The sequence below is a fragment of the Aulonocara sp. 'chitande type north' Nkhata Bay genome, linkage group LG23 (assembly GCF_057382095.1).
Source record: "Aulonocara sp. 'chitande type north' Nkhata Bay isolate Kocher_YH1m ecotype deep benthic linkage group LG23, A_spYH_male_GT1.1, whole genome shotgun sequence".
Classification (NCBI taxonomy): domain Eukaryota; kingdom Metazoa; phylum Chordata; class Actinopteri; order Cichliformes; family Cichlidae; genus Aulonocara; species Aulonocara sp. 'chitande type north' Nkhata Bay.
Genome location: NC_141365.1, coordinates 32,723,306 through 32,747,721, shown reverse-complemented (window position 1 = coordinate 32,747,721; position 24,416 = coordinate 32,723,306). Strand labels below are relative to the sequence as shown.

Here is a 24,416-nt window from a genome sequence, read left to right as displayed (position 1 = left end):
CTTAACGCAGGAATGCTTTACAAACATGCAGAGATGGACTTACACACTTGCTTTACTTCTCTCGGGATAACTTTGTCGGAGATGAAATGCCGGGTTGCTAGCGAAGCTCCACATGCTATCCAGACCACCGACAGGTCCCGCATGCCACAGCCGCTCTATCACGTGATGCATACTGCTCCGACGTGCTAACGTTCTGAGGTGAGTTATGGCGTGTTGCAAGTTTTGTGAGGTGCTTTCGTGATATTTAATGGATCGGATTACATTTTTTATTTTTCTCCGATATCCGATCCAGTAATTTAGGTCAGTATCGGACCGATACCGATACGTAATATCTGATCGGTCCATCTCTAGTTGATAGGCCACATAAAACCAGAGTTATGATAAAAACAAATATATGCAATGTTTGGTTTTCTTCCTGAATACTATCGTTGTTTATATTTACTGCGGAAGAAACGGTAAACGGCGTTTTATAAGGAAAGCGCTCTCCCCCTGTGAGCAAAAACAAAACCAAACAAACCCACCCTTTCCTATTGGTCGAAAAATATACCATGTCGACCAATCAAAATATGATATGGCAACATGGCATTTATTGTTTAGGAAGGGGGGAAGTTTTAGGAGTGACGGAGGTGTTTTGAGATATTTGAGATATGAGAGATTTGAGACATTTAGCACAAATCTTGTGTAGTTAGTGTGTAGTGTAGTCAATAGTTTTGTTGTGTGTGTCAGAACAATGGACTACTGAATGTTACAGGTGTTACAGGAGTGATACATCTCCTGTTGTCAGGCCTGCAGGTATCAGGCTGTTGTTCTCCTTTATCTCATAGTGGTCAGAAATTGTTTTTTGGAGTGGCACAAATAATTTTTGTGGCATCAAATTTGATGCAGAACACCTGATTGTTCTGTAAATAGTTTTAAATGTTTATTTAAAAAACGCCTTGGCTGCATTTTTAGGTAAACAGCTGCAAAAAACTTTGTTTGCATAACTCGGTTACTTTTTTGAAGAAGTAACTATATAAGTAACTATATAATTAAATTGCCCAACATTGGTCATTATATACTGTATTTTATTTTGCAGCCAGATTCTTTTGCAAATATATATATATATATATATATATATATATATATATATATTATATAATTTTTTTTTTTTTTTTTTTTTTTTTTTGTACTTCCAATAGTGTTAACATCCTACACAGGTCATGAACAAGATTTTTTTTTCATCGTAAGTGGGCTAAGGCAGTTAATTAAAAGTAGTCTAACATAAATGTAAATGCTGTAATTTGATTGTTTTAATAAACCATGTAACTTGGATGGATTCGATGCTGGCGTGACCACAGTGCACACTGTCTGCTGTTGCTCACAGTGGTCCAAGGGACCGCTCAGGGAGTTTGTGTGTTCGCTCAGACACATGAAAAATTAGAGGGAACATTGCTCACATGTATGTTAAAGATTTTCATTTTGTATAGTTCACTCACCAAGATCCACTATTTGATTTATGCGATTTACCTTTCATTTATTTTTTGTTAGGTTCCATTTCTTTGAGCAGTGCATATATACTGTGCATATGTAATAGTAAATACAATTAGTTACAGGACTTACAGCAGTAAAACATTTATATGATCTATCAGTTTATCAGTATCCAGTCCTTTATCCACTTATAGTGTTTATAGCTTCAAACTGAAATACAAATTTGTATTGCAAAACAACATTAGTAATTGTAGTGTATAATCTGAAGTATATGTGTGTGAGTGGTTTTTAAATGAGCTGCTGCACTGCACTGACGTATCATTAAGTTCAGGGCTGCCCAATCCCGGTCCTCGAGAGCTACCGTCCTGCAGCTTTTAGATGCATCCTTGTTCCCACACACCCGAATCAAATGAATGGCTTGTTATCAGGCCTTTGCCAAACATGATGGCATGCTGAAGAGGTAATCAAACCATTTGATTCAGCTGTGTTGGAGTAGGGATGCATCTAAAAGCTGCAGGATAGTAGCTCTCGAGGACTGGGATTGGGCAGCCCTGATTAAGTTGATACGTCAGTGCAGTGAGGATGTTTACAAAATGTTCACTGGCTTATTTCCAACAGCAGTGATTTCCTCACAGTTCCTCCAAACAACTCCCAAATTTCAAGGCTATTCAACCTGAAGCAAAGAATCTGTTTAAGTCAAGGCCCAGCTTCTCAATTTATCCCTGAGACGGCACACTTTTATTAGAAGGCTGGTTGCGGTCAAGCACAATCACCCTCCAAAGAAATGTCTCATGCCCTATATAACAAATTTTTATTTAACACAGGGCAGAGTTGAAAGAGAGTTGAAAAAATAATCTGACTCGGTGACAGTGTTTATCTTACATTAATGACTTCCTGTTTTCTCTGTTTTTATTCACTTTTCTTTAAACTGAAAAATGGTTGTTATGTCAAGACATTGCAATATTTCCATGTATCAAAATCCTGCATTAGATTATAAATCCACCAGTACACAACTGTACATAGATTCAGATGACCAGCGGTTCAAACTTTGCTCTATATCTGTCATGTTTTCTTTCCTCACTCTCTGCCTTCATACGTCAAAGCTATATCTGTCCAATAAGACTAAATGCGTATAAAGTGACACCTATAAACGATTTTAGTCAGGCTGAGTGTCAGCTAAATGGAGGCATCTGTGAAGTAACACTCTTCAAACAAGCCATGCTGCATTAGGGAAGACATCCACTGTCTATTTGTTTGCTGAGGATGTCCGGTATGAGGAAAATAAGTGCAGAATATGATGTCTATTCCTCATAAAGGCACAGCTTTATATTTGTTAAGCCTTTAATGGGCTCTTAGCATTTTCAGACTGGTCAGTGTCGTGTGCAAAGAGGAAGACTTGCACAGTCAGTGGAAATAATGTCTAAAAAAAACCCTAAACTTGTATTTCTGAGAGTCACACTGACTGAAAAAAAAGAAAATATATATATATATATACGTGTGTGTGTGTGTACATATATAGAATAAATAGTGTTATTTGTACAGCTGTTAGAAAAATACATCTGAGCAGAGAATGTAAAATCACTTTTTTTAAATAACTTTTTCATTCCTCCGTACTTATTGCATTGCATACGGCTTGGGGACTCTTACCATGCACCACAGAAGGGACTATATGGTGGATGCATCTAAGACATAATTTTGACAGTCATGTAAAGTGGTGGACAGCATATGCAGTGCAATATGAGAGCTAACAAAAAGTTATTCCTTGTCATACAGGATGGTGGTTCAATATGAATAGCTTGTGTTTGTTTGATTTTTATGAATGAACTCTCAGGACTGCATATATAATGCTACAACTTAGCTTGACTGAGTTAGCCACAATAGCAGCATAGCCAGTGATAGCAATGGTGACTATCTGGCTATCAAAGCAGTGAAATATTTTTAATAGATTTTGGCACATAATAAGGATGCTCAAGTACAGTTTGGCTTAAGCTTTTTTGTTTTTTTTAATAGCCTTCACAGTATTAAATCGTATTTAATAACACAATTGCAGGAATTAATATATATTGGGTGCTATGTGATCATCTTTTGTAGTTCATAATATATGAAAATAATCCGTTTTCTTTAACCTCCTAACTCTTTCATGGCATGCATTTTTAATTTCTCTTTGCTATTTGGGCTGATTGGGACCTGATGAATGTAAAAACAAAGTATTATCTTTTTACCTGATTTTTGTTTCTGGGAAAAATGATATCCACATATGAGGACATTCGTTTTAAATTTCGATAGAACAGTGGTAGTATACTGTCTTCGTATGTGGATATTGGGCCCTTGTAGAGCAAAATTTTGTATTTTGGTCTAGACAACCCAAAATGTGATGTCCACATATGTGGACGCCAGGTCCTGAGAGGTAAAATGACGTTATTTAATATTTATTTCTACACTCTGTTTAGTCATAGTTGTAAACCGTTAATCCGTTTTTTCCTTTTTTCCTGGCAAACGTCCCTGTCTAACAAGCATAATTTTCTCTTTCTGTATGAACAGGAAAATAACTAATCAAACAAGATATTAATTTTGTCATTTCAGGCAATTGCAAAACAGAGTAACAGACTAAACTGATAATTGCAGCCTTGAACAAAACAAAAAGTGTTTACAGACACGATATGTGTTCTTATATTTAAGTGAAATGGCATTTTGCTCCACATGCTGAATAAGAGGAACAATTTTCTGAATAGCGGACAAATTGGGGAACAGCTGGATAACATACTTCCTCAAAACTGTTGTGCATCATAAAACCTGACGAACTTTACTCCGCTGAACATTTTCTGTGTCACCTTTGAAACTTGAGCTGAGATAATATTTAACAACAAACCAATGTGTCACATAACTTTGTTGCTCTCTGCGCGTGTGGCACTGGATCGATGAAGTTGTGATTCGGAGCGATATCGGTTGTATACTTCACTTTACGGCCAGAAACAATGGTTGGTGGTGGTTTGTTAATACTCACACGTCGTTGTTATGCGTATGGAATGCTTCACACGGAACCGTTTGCACTTTCTGACTTTTGTCCCTTCGAACAGGTTTCCATTGCCAAGGTGCTCCTCGGAATTTTTGGGGCAGCTGTGGTCGTCGTTTTGATAGCGGTCCCCACGGCTATATTTCTTAATGGTGAGTCTTTGTTATTAAATGCTTCACACACTGGCGTCATCTCTGCTTTACCGTTAAACACATTTGTCAGAAAGTATTTTATGCGCGCGTCATTGCGCGTTGTTTGGACCGTTGTCACTTAACACTTCTCTAAAAACACTGAAAGAAAACATTTAGCTCATCGGGAGTCACGTTGCCACCTAAGAAACGAGCGAAGTCACATTTATAAGTGTGATTAAAGTCGCAATGACGTTTCTCTGACACCCCATATGCATACCTTTAAATCCAAGCCCATTCTGTACCCACTTTGACAATTTCCATTATTACACATTAACGTAAGCGACATCCCACTTGCCGTTATCAGTTACAGCCTCTACAGCTCTTAGCTTATCTCATTGCTGAGCATCATAATGTGAGTGTGTGTGTGTGTGTGTGTGGGAGGGGGGGGCTAGATATTATATCTGTAACATGTGATCTTCAAGTGCTTTCCAAACACGTGTTTCAGAAAAGAACGACGAGGCCAGCATTAGATCTTTCACCCTTGAGGACGTCTTCAACAGCTCACTGAAACCCAAATCCTACAACATGAGGTGGATTTCTGGTGGGTGATGTAATTAACCTGTATTTTTAAAAAAAGAAAGAAAGAAAGTGTGGGGCATGATGACACTGAGTTATTGTCTCCCGGACTGTAAATATGTTATCAGACAGGATAATTTATATCTCCAAAAATCCACTTTGTGTTACTGACTCACTGAGGCACATGAAATTATTGGCACGTATTTAGTTACCCAGTATATGGAACCAAATAACCTAGAATGCAGTAATATTAATAAGGACAGCTCTGACCTGCCTAATTCACTTGTTCTGAAACCAGAACAGCACCTTTTTTCTCTGAAATATCAAGCTGGTTTTGTCCATGCATCTACATGGATCACAAGCACTTTTTCATACTTTTGCATTCATGTTCCCAATGGATAACTAACCCCTGGTGCTAAATCTGGTGCTACTATGATTTTGGTACCAGTGGTTTTAACCCTCTCAGAGCTAACCTACCATAGGGTCTAACCCTAATTCTAACCCATACATTTGGGTATGTTTAAGCATAACTGTAGCATGTGAATAAATCAAGTAGTAGCTATAGCTAGATTAGAGCACTACAGCAAGTTAAAGTTCATTTCCATAAAGTAGTAGTAGCAGTTTTTTCAATTTAACAATCATGAGAAAACTTTGGTCCATATTGAGATTGTCATCTATATGACTGTGTCAACTGCCTTTTATCACAGTAATCAGTCATTTAGTAACTCTCTTCTTTAACACACATTTTCCCTTGTAAGTAGAATATTTAAGGGTGTGCTTTCATCTTTCTCATCTTCCACCATAGATCATGAATATCTGCATACGTCAGAAGGCTCAGTGTTCCTCTATGACGTCGCAACAGACAAGATATCAGACTTCTTGAGCAAAGACAGATTTGTAAGACATCCTTCTCATGTGCATCCATAGCCTTCTTTTAAAGCTTATAGCACACAGCTTCCATACAGATGCTGTGTTGTTTGTATGCAAGACTTTGAGGAGGTGTCTATGAAATGCTTACAATCTCTCTGTTCAACAAACAGATAGACAAAAATGCCTATGATTACCAGCTGTCAGCTGACCGCCGATACGTTGCATTCATGAGCAACTACTCCAAGGTAAAGTACCTTTATTCACATCTGATTCATTTCTAAACTGATTTATATTCAAAGTTTTTAAATGATAAACTACCTTACTTTGTTTTTGTCCCATTAGCTGTGGAGACATTCATTTACAGCTTCATATTCACTTTATGACCGGGAGTCAGAGTGAGTAACTTTTTTTTTCAACTACAAAGAAGGTTTTGGCTTCCTCTATTTAAATATATATTTATATCACCGACATAATTCACAACTTCAGTTACAGGCACCTCGTAAAATGTATGCTTAAATCTGTTTCAGCACATTTATCACACCCTCTGACATTCCTGATAAAGTCCAGTACTTTGCCTGGGCCCCTGAAGGGAACAAACTGGTAAGTTCAGGGAAAGACAGATGATTGCAGGCTTAATTTTGAATGACACTTCTGTTTTGAAGTGGGTAAAAGATTATCATGTACAACCTTTTCGAAGTCCTCCCATCCATCCATATATTTGGGTTTTGTCTCTTGACTTTTGTTTATTTGTTTTTCTAGGCCTTTGTTTGGAACAATAATGTGTATATAAAGACCAGCCCCAACTCTACATCACAACAAGTCACATTCAATGGCGAGGAAAATAAGATTTTAAATGGAATCCCAGACTGGGTTTATGAGGGTAAGTGGAAGATATATGAGTCATTTACGTTCAGTGTTTGCATGAGGAAACTTGCTTCTTACTGTTACACAAGTAGCTGTGTCTCCAGGAAGAGACCCTGATCAACTCTATACGTATCCTGATACAGACATTTGAAATTTTAATATCACATGTAAATAAACCATTTTATATTAATATTAGACCATACCATATGATAAATACAGGTACATAAAGACATTATTCAAGCACAAAAAGACAACATTAGTGTGGTGGGGTGTGGTGGGGCGTGGTCTGTGGCGCCGCTGTGGGAAAATACAGGCTGGCACACCGAAACTGCATCAGCTCATCACGCCTCCCCTGCAGCAGCGGCACAGACTACGCCACCGCCACAATTAGTAATAAAAAGGATGTCATACTTGACTAGCATTTAGATATCATACAAAGTTTAGGCCTCAGATCAGTTGTGAACTCACTGGAATCTTTTGGTGAGAAAAGCAAAAACTCAGATGGAGAGGTGTTTGCTGGCTGGTGTGATGCTTCCATTGTTTGGGTGAAATGTTTTTTAAATCCGTTCTAAATAGGTTGCTGCACCAACAACCTCCTTGTGATTGCTTTGATTACTAGCATATTATGCAACTACCTATACAGTAGTTTGCAGTGGAAGATACAAACTTTGTTAGCGAACACTCTGTAACCAACCACCGAGCAGTATTAAACTATAACAAAGACCAGAAATGTAGAACATTCATCTTTAAAGTAAAAGTTGTGCCTTACTGCTGAGACCAACACATTTCAAAAGGAGAGATTTTTATTTTGTAGGTGAACAGTCTCTGTTTTTTTATTGTCAAACTTTTTTAATTATTAATGAAGTGGAAATGCAGAGCAAGGACAAAGGAGCAACGCTGGTCTTTGAGCACTGTAGTGGTATGGTCTTAGACCGAGTGCCCTTCTGGTTTGAATGATATTGTCAGGGCCCTGGGTCTCCTGACCCAGCATGTTTAGTTCTTTGTGATTTTTGTATTTTTGTACTTGTGTGAGTTATTCTATGGTTTCTAGTTTCGATCCCTTGCCCTTCGTGTTTCTCTGTGTCCCCTCTGTTCTGTGTATGTCTGTGTCTGCATGTTTGAGTTTCCCTCTGTGTCTTTCGGTTCTTAGAGTCCTCTGCCTTATGGTTTATGTCTCTGTGTTTCTTAGTTGCTGTCTCCACCGTGTCAAGTTCGCGTCTCTGTGTCATACTTCCTGTTTTACTTTGAAGGTCCGTGTCTTATGTGAATGCGTCCTGCTTTGCTTGTCTCGTCAGTCCTGATTTCTCCCAGCTGTGCCCTCCTTATGTGTCTCATTCCCCTCGTTACTTCCCAGTGTATTTAAACCCTGTGTTTCTCTGAGTCAGTGTTGCGTTGTCCCTCAAACTGTGTGTTTCCTCGTGTGCCTCGCCGTCAAGTGTAAGCTTATATTTCCCAGTTCAGTTTTGTATGCTTTCCCCTGTCAGCAAATAAAGCTGAGTTTTTTGAGTTCATCCTTCGAGTCTGAGTGCCTGCATCTTGGGTCCTACTCCTGCCTGCCACACAGCGTTTCATGACAGATATTTTATTATAATGTAATTGATGATTTTGACTAATTACTGTACAGTAGAATGCATACAAAGGATGTTTTGCTAATATGTCTGTACTTTAAAAAAATATGTTTACACTATAATATCAGTCATTTCTCTTCTGTCTTAGATTTTCTAAGACAGCAGCAGGCCTCAAATGTTCCCATTCATTTAGAAGAATGTTTGTGTTTTTACAGTCACATTTCAAGGAGTGTAAAAAAACCCCAAACACATATCGATCTATCGATCTATTGTACTGTGACAACATGAAACCATGCTGCTTTACTACTCCATAAGCTGTAAAAGATCTTCTAACACAGCTTCATACGTTCATCGTTCCAGAGGAAATGTTCTCATCCAACCAAGGTCTCTGGTGGTCACCTGGAGGAAAGAACTTGGCTTACGCTGAGTTTAATGACACCGGGGTCCACACTATTGAATACTCGTGGTATGGTGAAAACCAGTACCCCAGCACTGTTTCTATTCCATATCCAAAGGTAGCACATTTGCTGTTTTGTTGAAGACATACATCAGTAATCAGTGTTGGCTTTTGTCTGTTATCTTATATTCTTTTGTCTTTGCAGCCAGGAACTCCCAATCCCACAGTGAAGCTATTTGTCGTGGACACTGACAATGCAACAAAAATCTCTGAAGTTGTTGTTCCAGACTCATTTGGCTCAGTGTAATCTAACACTTTCTAATATATCATTTCTTCCACAAATATCCAAAAACAAAATGTTGAACTTTAACTGTTCTTTTTGTTTCACTTCAGTGAGCACTACTTGTCTACTGTAACCTGGGTGAGTGATGAGCGTCTAGCTGTCCAGTGGCTAAAGAGAGTACAAAACCATCTCATCCTTCAGATCTACAGCTTTAATGGATTCACATGGAATACTTATGAGGTAAAACAAAAATGTATAAACCAGTACTTTTTCCTACCTTTGAGTCCATAACTTTGTGAAAACCGCTAAGATTTTGCTGACTGAGACTAGAGTTTTTTGACATGCTTCATGTTAAATCACATAAAAAATTGATCTTTTTATCTAAAGTATGGACAAAAGACTATTTGTTCAATATATCCCTAGATTTACTCTAAATAGCTTAGAGCTCAATGGTTATGTATGTCAAATCCACTGGAAATTTGCACAACTGAAGTAGAATATGATCTGGAATGCATCTTCCATCCTATATCCCTAGTCTTATAAGGAAAAAATCTAGTCCAAAAATATTTTCTGTAGTCCAGGCTTATATACTAAATACAGTCATGTATGTAAATGCTGCAGTGTAATACATGTGGATAAAATAAACTTTTAAAGATCTAAAAATCTATTCTGGAATATCTTCATATAAACCGTGACAAAAGCTAGTCGAAAGTGTTAACTTGGTGCAGCAGAGTTTCTTGTGGCATTCCACTTAGCTAAAGGGCTGCTAATTATTTCCATTTATGTAAAAATGTGAAAGAGCAACCCTGCCATTTAGAGATTTTCCTAATTTGTTGGCTAAAGAGTTTCAAAATTCAGTTCCCAGTCACAATGTCTCTTTGTGCTCTCTGGGTTTAAAGCTGCTGAGCCGATAAGGCTGCTGTGTTGTACTCTAAACTGTAGCTTAGAACGACAATAAACACAAGTTTTAACATCTTTTCACAGCATCTGGAGGTGGCAAGCACTGGCTGGATTGGACGGGTATGGTCACTACACTGTTAAATGTTAAATAGGTATTAAATATGTAAATGTTTTAAAGTAATACATTCCATGGAAAGACTCACTCCCACAATGACGAGTATTGTGCTTACATCAAAGTGAGTCACGCTGTTGCTCTGACTGTCTGACTGTCAACAGACAGTGCTGCAGAAACACTCAGTAGAACACTGTATGTGTATTAATCCACTGCAGAAAATAGTTCCCTACTGACTGTTGGATAACATTTGCTTACAACCATTTATTTCAGGGTACTGAAATAAAATTAATATTAAAATTAAACGTGTGCTGACATGAATGAATTGCACAGAAAAGGCATAAAAGAATAAATAATAACACGCTTGTTCTTTAGTTCTCTCCATCAGAACCAGTTTTTGCCACAGATAAGAACAGCTATTACCTGCTCATGAGTGACACCCAGCAATACAAGCACATCCATCATGTGGTTGGGGTGGGTGTATGAGTACTGAAATATTTTTGCTGGCTAGTCTTTCTTTTGTCTTGCACAATATCTTTTATGAATCTTTATGAATCATTTTTTGTGACATGTTAACCACCCACACATATTCTGTATTCATGCAGGGCAAGGCTACAGCCATCACTTCTGGAGAATGGGAAGTTATTGACATTCTGAAAGTCACAACAGATAGTGTGTAAGTCAAATCATCTCCTACAGGGTTGTCAAACATAAGGCCCGGGGGCCAGAATCAACCTGCCACAGACGAAATCCGGCCCACTGAAAAGCTTTAGAAATTTTAAAAGAGTGCACTGAAGTTTTAACTGTCTTTTCACAAGTTTTGCAGCATTTCCTATTGATACAGACCTCCCCTTCCCCACCACCACTATCATCATAACCAGTACCAATACTGCCACCACCAACAATTAAACAGTTATATATCAGAAAAGTTGCTGTTTTTACCCACAACTTTGTCTGTAATTTTGCTCATTTATCATGTAGTTTAATTGGTCTGGCTTACTTAAGATTAAAGTGAGCTGTATGTGGCCTGCAATGTAAAATGAGTTTGACATCCCCAATCTATTCATTTAATTGCTTGCAGTTAATGTAATAGATGCACACGGTGTCTTCAAATTTTGTTTTTGGTCATCAGCTAGCTGTGTGGCAGGCAGAGTGAGAACTCAAGTGCAGGACTCCGTAGACAAAATATAAATGGCCCTATGTGGAAAAAGTGGTTAGCCCCCTCTGTTATAGCATAAATTAACTGTGGTGTATCACATCTTTGGATAGCTCAATTCAATTTCTCTAGCCACACACAGGTCTGATTACTGTCACACCTGTTCTCAATCAAGAAATCACATAAACAGGACCTGCCTGACAAAAAGGAGTTGGACAAAAGATCATCAAAAGCCAGACATCATGCTGCCATCCAAGAAAATTCAGGAACAAATGAGAAACAAATCTCTCAGTCTGGAAAGGTTATAAAGCCATTTCTAAAGCTGCGGGACTCTAGCAAAACAACAGTGAGACCCATTATCCACAAATGGCAAAAACATGGGACATGGGAGAACCTTTCCAGGAGTGGCTGGCTGACCAAAATGATCCTAAGAGCACAGCAGTGACTGAGCCAAGAGGTCACAAAAGACCCCAGAAAAACATCCAAATAACTACAGGCCTAACTTAATAAAGGTACAATCAGTGTTTGTGACTCCACAATACGAAAGACACAAAATGGCCTGGAGAATTCTGAGACAAAAACCGCTGCTAGGAAAAAGGAAGATAAAGGCTCGTGTCAATTTTGGAAAAAAAAAATCATCTTGATGATCCAAAACACACCAGCAAGTTCACCTCTGAAGGAAAAACTAAATGAAGACTTTGGAGTGGCCTAGTCAAAGTCCTGACCTGACTCAGATTGACATGCTGTGGCGTGATCTTAAAAAGGTGGTTCATATCTGAAAACCCTCTAATGTGGCTGAATTACAACAATTCTACAAAGATGAGTGGGCCAAAATTCCTCCGCAGTGCTGTAAAAGACTCACTGCCAATTATCGCAAATGCTTGATTGCAGTTTTTGCTGATAAGGGTGGCCAAACCAATTATTCGGTTTAGAGGGCAATCACTTTTTTACATGGGGCCATGTAGGTTTTGGTATTGTCTGATTGCCACTGATTATAATTAAGAATTCCAAAGTCTCCATACTAGTGTCCTTCAAGCTTTATTCCTACTTTGCTACATTCTTAAAACTCCTGCCTCACTCATTCTTACCGATTACTCCTCAGATATTTTTCAAGTAATGAAGAGGGTGGCAAGCCAGGAGGAAGAAACGTTTACAAGTAAGAATAATGATTTTCATGTTTTATCCTTTATCTTTCATTAAGAAATTCAATAAGAATTGCTATGTGGGCATTTTTATGTGTTTTAGGCGGACACAACAAGAAACCAAGTGTCTGACGTGTAATCTACGTGAAAACTGTTGGTATAACTCCGCTTACTTCAGCCACAATGCCTCCTATTACCGCATGAGCTGCAGTGGTCAGTTTTATTCTCTTTCTGATTCGTAAAAACCTACCTCTTATTCTCTCTAGAGTTTTTGGATCATTTGAGTTAATTATATCATCATATTCCTTACTCAAAGGTCCTGGCACTCCTTTCTATTCTCTCATGGATAACATAAACAACAGAGGTAAGTTACAGTATGCAACTGGTTCTGCAGTCCAGAAAAAAAAAAGTATTCCAATAACTTTCTTGTATTTGTACATTTGTAGAGCAAAGAGTTTTGGAAGACAACAAGGAATTTGTGAGCATGATTTCTGGTATTCAAATGCCAACCATGCGTCAAGGCACCATCAAATTGGGCGAATACAGTAAGTGAATGCAGAAATGATCATTTTTCCTTTAAGACTTTCCCCATCAGTTTCATTTTGAGCTGATAACATTTTTGACTATACTCTCTAACGATAATCCAATAGCAATAATAAACAACGACCCTGCAGAAAGCTTTTGTTTTTTTTTACATTGCCAGAATATTTTGTCAATGGCAACGGATAAGCATAATCTTGAACCATATGCAGTTGGCTTTGCCCATTTTAAACCTCAACCCCACTACACTGTAGATGTTTTTAAACATGAGATAAAATTCTTAAAATCCCTCTCATTAGAGTATCTGGGTCAATTACAAATCTAGTATGTTTATTTATTTATTTTTTTGATGTTCGCAGAAACAGATCTCAGATGTTGGTCCTGGGATCTGCTGGAGCCACTTGCCTAGCTTGGGGGGTCACTGCACCAAGCGCTCCAATTACCACTGTTACCTTCACCCTGCACATCTTTTCAAGCTCTTCTCTGAGCGCTTGGTACTTCTCCAGCTTCTCATCTTCCTTCTTCCTGATGTTGCTGTCATTCTGTATCGCTAGCTCTATCACTACAGCCGTCTTCCTCTGCTTGTCCACCACTACTATGTCCAGTTGGTTAGCCACTGCCATTTTGTCCGTCTGTATCTTGTCCCACAGGATCTTAGTTTGGTCATTCTCCACCACCCTAGGGGGTGTCTCCTATTTTGACCTCAGGGCTTCCAGGCCATATTCTGCACAGATGTTTCTGTATACTGTGCCGGCCACTTGGATATGGCGTTCCATGTATCCTCTGCCTGCTAGCATCTTGCACCCTGCTGTTATGTGCTGGATTGTCTCAGGAGCATCTTTACACAGCCTGCACCTGGGGTCTTGCCTGGTGTGATAGACCCCAGCCTATATGGATCTTGTGCTCAGAGCTTGTTCCTGTGCTGCCATGATTAGTGCCTCTGTGCTGTCTTTCAGTCCAGCTTTGTCCAGCAGCCACTGGTAGGATTTCTGGATGTCAGCCACCTCCTCTATCTGCCGCTGGTACATACCATGCAGGGGCTTCTCCTTACATGATGGTTCCTCCTCTTGCTCCTCTTTCTTGGGTTTCTGCTACCTGAGGTATTCACTGAGCATGTGGTCGGTTCGAGCCATCTTCCTGATGTGGATGTTCATTGTTTCATCCTGGACTGTGGTGCTGACACTCACTTGTCCCCAACCTCCTTCCTACCACTTAGCGTACAGCCTTAGGATGCTGGACTTGGGGTGAAACCCTCCAGGCATGGTTGCAAGCTTCCTGATCTTTATGTCAGTGGCTTCTATTGCCTCCTTTGGCCAGCATCTCTTCAAGTGTCTGTGAGTCTTTGCTTGGTAGTTTCCATGACCTCAGGTAGGGGCAGCCTGCTATATTTATTAAGCAACCCTTTCTTCATAGCACCTCCGTGCTACCATGATCTTGGCCTCTAGTGTCCTTCTCCATCATCTTGTACACTGTAAAAATTAAATCCTGAAAAAACAGTAATATTCCGGCAGCCGGTGCGCCAAAATAATACCATAAAATAACAGATAATAACTTTCTCATAAAAATACGGTTATTTTCAGTAATGACAATACAGTTTGTTGCCCTAATTTTACATGGGATTTTGCCTTTTTCAAGTGCTTTTAAACATTAAATTAGGAACCTTTTAATGTGATTAAACAATGAAATTACCTATAAACAAGGTCAATGAATGCGGCAATATGAATAATAATACTTAAATGTACAGAAATATACAGTTAACAGTTGGTTTAAATAATAATGGATTGCATTTATATAGCACTTTTCGAGACCCTCAAAGTGCTTTACAATTCTACTATTCATTCACTCTCACATTCACACACTGGTGAAGGCAGCTACAGTTGTAGCCACAGCTACCCTGGGACAGACTGACAGAAGCAAGGCTGCCATATCGCGCCATTGGCGCCTCTGGCCATCACCAGTAGGTGGTAGGTGAAGTGTCTTGCCCAAGGACACAACGACCGAGACTGTCTGAGCCGGGGCTCGAACTGGCAACCTCTGATTACAAGACGAACTGCCAACTCTTGAGCCACGATCGCCCTAAATAACATTATTTAATGTGAAAAAAAGTTTATAAGAATCATTTTATATATCTTTCCATAGTATTACATTTGAATTTAACAGTTCAATCTTTCAAATAACAGACAAATATTTTGTGAAATTATGATACATTTGTGAATGTATTTTAACAATCTAAATATGCATATGTACAGACAAATATATTTAAAAACAAGAAAATTATGTTTTATTACATTTACAGTGATTTTATGTTATTTTTCATTTGAAATGTAACATGACAGTCTATTTATGTAAATTTAATGATATTCTAGAAAAACAGTAAAAAACTGTAAAATACACAGCAAAATACTTTTATATTACAATTTTTTTTTACAGTGTAGCCATGGATCCCCATGATCACTCGTTTCATGGTGTATATCAGCTGGTTGGTTTCGTTGATGGTTGCAGTAGGGATTGTTGCTGCATTCACATCTTTTAGTAGACCTTCAAGGGGGTACTTCACATAGTCTTGGTAACTGGCTAGGAAGGGTCCAGGTTTCCAGTTTCACCATGATCTTACATTTCAGATCAGCTGCTCTCGCACTCAACGCCCGTTGTTCCATCATATTTGGGGCTTGGTACCCAATCTCAGGTGGGGGTGATGATATGACGTATCATCCTGGCTCCCCCTTGCCATAGCATTTCTGTTGTACCTCAATGATCTCCAGCTGTGATAGCAGTTCCTTCTTCCGAATGCTGGAACACCGAGCTACTAGTTGTTTCGCCGTCAGTTTGGATGCTGGGTATCGGAGATTCCATGGGTCCCACATCCTCTTTGTGTAACCCCTTGCACTGGGGTTTCATGCGTAGTAGCATTCATAGTAGTAGCAGTGGTTAGCACTGTTGCTTCACAGCCAGAAGATCCCGAGGCCACAATCTGCCCAGGGCATTTCTATGTGGAGTTTGTATGTTCTCTCTGTGTTAGATGCCAGTCTGTTGCTAGCCCTGCAACAGACTGGCAATCTGTTGAGGGTCACCCTATGGTAGCTGGGATAGACTCTAGCCCCCCCTGCAACTCTGCTAAGTATAAACGGAAGAGAATGGATCAATAGGTAGATACTGGCACTGATATATGCAATATCTTTTACATTAATGACATTCACTAATACTTGTTTATATTTATTATTGGAAAAGACAGGCATGTTTTAAATATGATCTGCCATTAGCAAAATTTGGAAACAAAAAGAATAATTTGGCATTTTGAATAAAAAGCAGTGGATGTCCAAATACCAGTCAACATAGAGGACATCAGCTTGCACGATAGAAGGTTTAAGCAGGTAAACCTTCCCTGAAGGTGGCCCATTGGAAAACTGTCATGAAAAAAAAAACAATTATGAAAAATAATGTAGCTCTCTGGTTGAGCAGGCATCCTAATGTTCTGTGGCTGAAATGCAGTACCATGGGTTCAATTCTGACCAGCATGAAATTATTATTTGTACATTGTTTCATTATTTATTTTACTACATGTCTTATACCTACTACTCTTTTTATGTTCATATTTTTGACAGATCTCTGGTACCAGATGATTTTGCCTCCAGGCTTTGATGAGTCCAAGAAGTACCCTTTACTGATCGATGTGTAAGAGTTCATTTAAAAAATAAAACGAAAAGACTTTTTAAAGTAGGGCCAAAAAACTCATTCTGAATGTGCTTGATGTTCCAGGTACGCAGGTCCATGCAGTCAGAAAGTAAACTACGTCTACAGGGTAAACTGGTCCACCTACCTGGCAAGCACTGAGAAAATCATTGTTGCTAGCTTTGACGGAAGAGGGAGCGGTTACCAGGGCGACAAGTTAATGTATGAAATTTACAAAAGCCTGGGAACCAAAGAGGTGGAAGATCAGATAACAGCAGCCAGGTAAGGAAAGTGAGGAGGAGTTTAGACAAGTCAGTGCATCTCAAACAAACAGGTTCCTTCTTTGCTCCAGCAAGTTTGATAAAACTGGATTTTACTTGTTTCTGTGACTCCCATTTAGAGAGAAACTTAGTGTAGCGGAAATATCACGAGTCAATGATGGCAATGATCAGCAGAAGTTCTTGTCATCCCCTTATCCATATTAAATTCATATCTCTTTTTTTTCAAGGGAATTCATCAAAATGGGATTCATTGACAAAGACAGAGTTGCTATTTGGGGATGGGTAAGTAGTGAAGACTTTGTGTTAAACAAAAACGCCACAACGGTTAAACACATTGAGAATGTTTTAGTGCAAGTTAATGTTTCACTCACAAGTCAATGTGTTTGGCATGTACTCAAGACAATAGATGATCTGCAGTAATGAGTTTTTTATATTCAACAGTCCTACGGAGGATATGTCACATCCATGGTCTTGGGATCTGGCAGTGGAGTTTTCAAGTGTGGAATGGCAGTTGCTCCAGTCTCCAAATGGCGCTATTATGGTATTTCTTTTGCTGTCACTTTTTACAATCCCATTAATGATATGAAATAATAACATCTGCAACTATCTGTCTATTTGTACCAGATTCCATCTACACAGAGCGTTACATGAAATTGCCTTCACAGAATTCTGAAGGTTACGATGTAAGTTTCACAGCCAGGAATATCAAGTTCTCTGTCCTTTATTTTCAGCTGTGGGATTGTCTTTGTTGACGCATAAAAATTAAATCTGACTGTGTGCAGAACACAACAGTAACTGGCAGGGCCAGGAACTTCCATTCAGTGCAGTATCTTCTTGTTCATGGAACAGCCGATGGTGAGCAACACAAGGCCTCTATGTTTGTGTCTGTTTATTATTTTATAATTTTGTGGGGCAACATAAGCCTAAAACATAATAACAATAAGTGTGAGAGTTTATTTTTCATTCGCTGTGATAGAATACATTTGCAGCCCTGCCTTTTCAAACAGGAGGTTTTAGATGCATTCCTCATAGCCATCTCCTGACGTTGGAAAAGTGCAACAAAATTAATGTGGTTATAGAAAACTAAACTGAAATGTTCTAGACTAGTTTGAATTTCTACATGTGGTTGGTAAAGCACACTTTTTTCATCTTTTTTAAATTGAATGCCAATACTATTGCAGAAAATCCATTAGTATACCGCACTTATCATTATCAACAAATTCATACAGACTGATGTAAAATAAATAGATCCAACACTTGCAACTTGATCAGCACTGACAAAAGTAATGGCCATGATCATACCACTATGTTACCTTTCAACGGAACCCTGCCTTATTGTTCGGTTTGTTTTTCTAGACAATGTCCATTTCCAGCAGGCAGCAGAGATCTCAGAAGCTCTGGTTGAGGAGCAGGTGGACTTTGAGGCCATGGTGAGCAACTTGGGAAATGCAACAGACAATTGTGGGACCAATGTCATGAAACACTCATACATATAATGCTTTCTTCTTTCAGTGGTACACAGACAAGGATCATGGGCTCGCTGGTGCTGCCAATCAACATGTCTATACCCACATGACTCACTTTCTACTCAGGTGCTTTGCATAAAACCAAAAATTGTTTTTATTTTCTATGAATAAAGATAGGCAAAAAAATACATGTAAACTCATTTAGTATTGGAAAATTAATGGGTGCAAAACTGTCCCAGTTCTAATGTTATTCTGTGTCTATGAGAGCTTGTTTTAGATATGTTCATTTAGTTTAAAAAAGCTCTGAATTAACAACAAACATCTTGCTCTGTGTTATTTTATTAAACCACAACGTTTCAGTCCAACTGACCTTCATCGGGTACAAAAAACAATCTGATACGTTGTAATTTAATAAAATAATGGTAAGTCAAAAAGTGTGTAATATGTTCTTTTAAAAATATCTGTCTCTTTAAGAATTAAAGCTGATATGGTTCCTTGTAAAACCTATATGTGAAAAAAATTATTTTTCTAGAAATATATTAAGTGTACATTTATTGTTTAAAATGTCATTTAGAGGCCAGCAGAAAAAGTATAATAATGCAAAGAATGAAATGGGAACTGAGTGTAATGGAATATTTTAGTGAACCTGAACTACTTGGACATTTAAAATTTCTACAGCATTGTATTAAGCATAGACACATCAAAGTATTTGATACAGTTTTATGACATTTGTAAAACTGTTAATGGAGTTTTTTCTAATGTAATAAATAATTAACAATGAGGAAAAAAATATCTTCTTGCTTCACTTTCAATTTTAAGGGGTATTTAAAGTATGGTGTCATTAGTGGGTTGGGTGTAGCTCAGGTGAAAACTAGTGTACCTGGGTTAGTGGGAGTTTTTTGTCAAAGACATCTGGTTTAAATATGTGTCATATCAAACAGTTGGTTCCATGTAGTATCGGAACTCTTGGGGGGAAAGGTCCCGGTGATGAAATAGTAATACCTGAAGTTTTCTTGTCCCTTTGTAAAAATCTGTGACACTATATGAAGACAGTCTTGTTGATTTTCTCCTTCATTATATAGACCCAGTTGATACTGAGTAGTGTTGTGCATTCAACGCCTTTTTGGGATTCCTTGACCCCTCCTGATCCAGCCGTGGATCCACAGCACCAGGAAAATCTAAATATGGGGAAGAGGGCTGTCACTAAGCTTATGTTTAAATCCAGCACCTGAATAATATTTCTGGATGTCAGTGCTCTAAAAAAAAATGTTATTTCATGATCAATATTCAATGTCACAAAAAAAGTCAGCAAAATTTAGTGTCAAAGTGAAAGGTTCCAGCCCTGATCCTGTACTAATAAACCTTAATTTCCAGCAAATTAAATATCTGGTCTATGTGTGACAGTCATGTAGCATCACCCACCTGTATGTGTGTATTTATTATTGAATAGTCAGCTTGGTTAAACAGAGATAACTGCAACTGATGCAAAAAAGGGGGGGGAGAGAGATTTCCGATCTTTTGATTCTGAACGGAAGACTCCACAACCTCCATCCAGTTATGACGCCACAAATATTGCTTCCGATCGCAATGACACAGTAGCACATTAAAGCATCTCCCCAACTTTCTGTTTGACAGGATGAACTGCGGTTGTTTGACCTTAACACTGAAGGACCAGCTGGCATCACGCTTGACTGGCACCTTTCCTTCATGAGCAAACGGTCGGCTCATCTATTCAGTCAACAGGCCCCGTGTGTAATGGGTGTGTCTAATAGGTTTAGAGTAATAGGTGGAACTGTTACTCTAAGAGTGGGAAAAAAGACCCACCTATGCAGCTCTTCTTTCAATATATAAGGCTGCAAAGTGAGAGAGGGTGGTTAGATGCAGACACCAGCAATAAGCAGTGGAACTAACAGCGGGTGTTTGGAAAGAAAGAAGAAAAGGTGAGTTGTATCTTGTTGCAGTGGAGAAGGTATTTTACTTTTAGCCATCAAGTTCTTTTTTCTTGGTTTTTTTTTCTGGGTGGGGGAAATGTTTCTTTGTTTGGTTGAATGTTTTATTTCTTTTTTGTGTGTGTTGTCCCCTGTTACAGGTCACCACCATGAAAAGCATTCACTCCCTGGCTGGCATCCTCCTGGTCCTCGGCTTTGTCCAGAGCAGTTGGCAGGTTCCTCTGCATGATGCTGATGACAGCTTAAGGTACAACGAAACGCTTCTTTAAGATAAAGCTGTTTTTAGCACCCTTGTGTTACTCTTGTGACTAAATCACAAGAACAATTCCATTCAATTTGATCTATATAGCACAGATTCACAACAATAGTTATACTGTAAGGTAAAGACCCTACAGTGATTAAACAGTAGGGGTGTATAAAAAACAGAGAGGGAAAAGAAATGCTTAGTGCATTATGGGAAGCTCCCCAGTATCCTGAGCCTATTGAAACATAATTCAGAGCTAGGTCAACTATAAAATACGTCAAAAAGAAATTAAAAGATATTTTAGAAGATATTTTCCGTATGAGAAAAAGTCTCTCCAACTGTATTAAAAAACAAGAAAAAGCTTTAAAGATTATGCTGAAATGCAATTAAAAACTGTTTTTATTGTAGTGTAAATTCCTACATGACCTGATACTGACTCATAGAACCTATGGTTGATTAACTTTTTAGTGTGACCCTGAAACAAGTGATACATAATGTAGGATTAAAGGGAAGGACAAAGGATACATGTACTATATATGACAATGCTAAGTTTAAGAACAAAGTGCTTCCTTTCGGTTCCCCTTTCTTTTACTTCTCTTTTTTATACTCCTAGTGTTCCTAGAGATTTATATAGATATGTAGAAATATGATATGCTATGGAAAACACTTCAGTGGTACCTACTTTGCTCTTCCTTGCAGTTTTGAATCAGACAACACATTAAATGATGAGCCTGTGGAGTTGTCGAGCATGAAGAGACATTCAGAGGGAACTTTCTCAAATGACTACAGTAAATATCTGGAGGACAGGAAAGCACAGGACTTTGTTCGGTGGCTGATGAACAACAAGAGGAGCGGGTCAGTGTGAAAACAGTGTGAAATTTGTGATAAAAGACACTAGAACTGATCTTTTAAAGTAGCCAAGGATACTAGCAGAGTAGTGTTCAATTGTACAAGTGAAACACGTAATACAACATAGTGCTTAAAGTAGCAGCAGTAAAGGAGTATGCAAGAAAAGCAGCCTAACATCTCATGTATTTATATGCATTTTGGCTCTCAAACTAGGGGCCTGGCCCTTCTAAAGCCTCTGCAGATATATCAGAGGGGTCATAAGAATAATAATAAAAAGAAGTATTTCTCTATTTGCCTGTCCATTGGCCTTAAACAGGTTATTTCCAAAGCATCTGACACATGTGCCCAGCAAGCCACACATTTTGTGAGGAATTCAGAGCCAGTCTTTAGTGAGTTGATCTTTTATACTTGTAAATGTAAAATCTTACATTTAAAAGCACTAGAGTGTAAATATAAGGTACCTCAAATAAGAAAGCGCCTTTATAATTGACTCACATGTTCCATTAGTATAAAAAAGACATATCAAGTGGTCCGTGTCTGTGTTTTTTAGTGCTGGCGAGAAGCGACATGCAGATGGCACCTTCACCAGTGATGTAAGCTCCTTCCTCAAAGACCAGGCAATCAAAGACTTTGTTGCCAACCTCAAGTCTGGACAAGTCCGAAGAGAGTAGGCCGCCCTTCTTTTCTTCACGTGTATCTCCTCCTACAATACCCAAACCTTCTAAAATGGCCTGCTTGTGTCTGATTCCACCATGATGGGGAGAGCAAAACAGAGAACTCGAGCTAATCAGCTGATTCTTCTTGCTTCTTCAACCTTTTTCCCCCTTTCCACTGCTTTTTTCCCTTAGTGTTTCTTGTGATTGTGCCAAAATAAATCACTTGAACTTTTCCACTGTGTTGATCATATCTTACTCACACTGTGCAATGAGACATGAACCATGCAAAGAGACAATGAAGCAGTTAGGAAATGATTACACCAGAACAATCTTTTCACTTATGATGAAAATAATCATATGAAAAACTGATGATTTCTCCAGTGCAGATCAAATTTTACAGCTAAATTGTCAGGTTTCCGTACTGTGGGGTTACTGACCATTAGGGGGCAGTGTTTACATTGTGTGCCTGTGTACATACTCAGATCTGAAATGGAAAGATGGGGTGAAACATTCAGCAAGAGGCACGTAGATGGAAGCTTCACCAGCGATGTGAACAAGGTACTGGATTCCATGGCCGCCAAGGAATATTTACTCTGGGTCATGACCTCCAAGCCTTCAGGGGAAAGGTAACATCAAATCATCATGGCTGATTTGGCAAATGCTAGAGGTTAAAGGTCTTTTTTATTGACTGAGCATTGCCGTGATTGTAATTTTCTTTCTTTTCAGTAAGAAAAGACAAGCAGATGAATGAGAGTCTGCTCCATGTCGCTCCCTGCATGCTGTAAACAAAGCCATACACAGGAGGAATTGAAAGCCATTCTGCTTTGCATGATGTATTGTCAAAACTATATTTAAGTTTTTCTTTTTTACTTTTTGTGAATGTAAGGCAAAGACACAAAACATATAAAATACTCTTCCGTATAATTTACATTACACAAAAGAAGAAATTCAATTTTACAATTTACAATTTTAAATTATTTTCTATATTTTTAACACGAACACAAAAACGCTCAATCTCAGGTAGACCTATGGAAAGCACATCTAGCTTATGATTGTCATTATATTAATATTCTGCTCTGCAAAATAAAGTTTTCAGTCACTGTTTTTTCAGCTTCAGTCCTGTTTTATATTACAAAGATGAACTTCATAGAAATGTATAGATATGTGGTTGAGGAAGGATCTGGATTCTTTATTCATGTAAACATGCACCGGTAAATGCTGCGAAACATTTGTATTTAAAGGTTAATTAAGTAAAATTATATAAAAAATATTCAGACAAAAACACTTTAAAAGTATTTAAGTATTAAAACTAATTATCACCGTATTGTAATTCTTATAATACTGAACTAGAACATAAAATGACACATCTAGAGAGCTTATTTTTTCCAAGGAACAGTCCAACCTGCAAAACCATTTTTAAAAAATGAATAGAAAAACAGTCAGCACAATGAAAAGCATGAAGAAGTGGTTTAATCTGTAATAATGCTTGATTTGTGTGAGCTCGTAAAAGCTGTACATTTTACACCCACTTCAAAATCTTAATATGTGAAGAAAATATAAGGATAATCGTGTCTGTGAAAACTGTTGGAATTAAAAGAAAACAGTAGCTCAAATATCAAAACACAATGTAACAATGCAGAACATCCCCAAACCCAGCCTCAGAACTGGGTTTGGGGACCACACCCGGTGCTACTCTGGTCAATTAAAACAGGATACAAAGGCTAAATTTCACATGGGCTCGCCAAAATTGGACAACAAAGACTGGAAAAAACATTGACTGGTCTGATAAATCTTGATTGATCTGCTCTAACGTTTGGATGGTAGTGTCAGAATTAGACATAAACATGAAAGTATGGATCCATAGTGCCTTTGCCACTTTGTGTCCCTTGGTACAAATTTAGGATCACTCAACTGCCAGAGCAAACCTGAGTACTGTGTTCATCTTTTTATGGCCACAATGTAGTCATCTTCTTATGGCTGCTTCCACCATCTACTGTGTCAATATGGACCAAACACCCTGAGGAATCTTTTCAATCACAAGGAATTAGGGCAGTTCTGAAGGTAAGACGGAGTGTAACACTGTTCCAGCAAGGTGTAAACGACTGAAGTGACTGGTAAGTGGATTGCTCATATTATGGGGTGCTTGCTTAGCTAACAGCTTAATAATCAAATTCCAAAGAATGTTTTTGTCTTCACCATTATTAATGTGTTAAGACAGATTTTTGACTGTTCTTTCACAGACTTAATACCTTTACCACTTCTGTTACCATGAATTTATTATTT

The 24,416-nt window shown here is 38.4% G+C and overlaps 2 protein-coding genes across 5 annotated transcripts; both read left to right on the top strand.

Moving 5' to 3' along the window:
- Positions 1–4,236: 4,236 nt before the first annotated feature.
- LOC147302241 (dipeptidyl peptidase 4-like) lies at positions 4,237–20,161 on the top strand. Of its 3 annotated transcripts, none has more exons than XM_086283072.1 (26): positions 4,237–4,445; positions 4,545–4,632; positions 5,117–5,212; positions 5,993–6,084; positions 6,228–6,302; positions 6,400–6,452; positions 6,585–6,657; positions 6,817–6,937; positions 8,850–9,004; positions 9,092–9,189; positions 9,280–9,409; positions 10,154–10,189; positions 10,557–10,655; positions 10,787–10,857; positions 12,440–12,493; positions 12,583–12,692; positions 12,796–12,843; positions 12,926–13,024; positions 16,622–16,691; positions 16,776–16,970; positions 17,197–17,251; positions 17,411–17,510; positions 17,594–17,652; positions 17,752–17,824; positions 18,326–18,399; positions 18,482–19,216. In XM_086283072.1, exons 1-26 carry the CDS (start codon positions 4,443–4,445, stop codon positions 18,572–18,574), a joined length of 2,220 nt encoding a protein of 739 aa, XP_086139198.1. In that variant the 5' UTR covers positions 4,237–4,442; the 3' UTR covers positions 18,575–19,216. The 3 variants fall into 3 exon arrangements, with proteins under 3 accessions (XP_086139198.1, XP_086139200.1, XP_086139197.1); XM_086283074.1 differs by lacking the exon at positions 4,237–4,445 and adding an exon at positions 20,071–20,161 and having other exon boundaries at positions 4,494–4,632; positions 18,482–18,561; XM_086283071.1 differs by lacking the exon at positions 4,237–4,445 and having other exon boundaries at positions 4,494–4,632.
- A 56-nt stretch (positions 20,162–20,217) lies between these two features.
- Positions 20,218–23,208, top strand: LOC147302240 (glucagon-1-like). Of its 2 annotated transcripts, XM_086283075.1 has the most exons (6): positions 20,243–20,375; positions 20,525–20,631; positions 21,328–21,483; positions 22,028–22,144; positions 22,616–22,759; positions 22,860–23,208. In XM_086283075.1, exons 2-6 carry the CDS (start codon positions 20,534–20,536, stop codon positions 22,882–22,884), a joined length of 540 nt encoding a protein of 179 aa, XP_086139201.1. In that variant the 5' UTR covers positions 20,243–20,375; positions 20,525–20,533; the 3' UTR covers positions 22,885–23,208. The 2 variants fall into 2 exon arrangements, with proteins under 2 accessions (XP_086139202.1, XP_086139201.1); XM_086283076.1 differs by lacking the exon at positions 21,328–21,483 and having other exon boundaries at positions 20,218–20,375.
- The last annotated feature ends 1,208 nt before the right edge of the window (positions 23,209–24,416 follow it).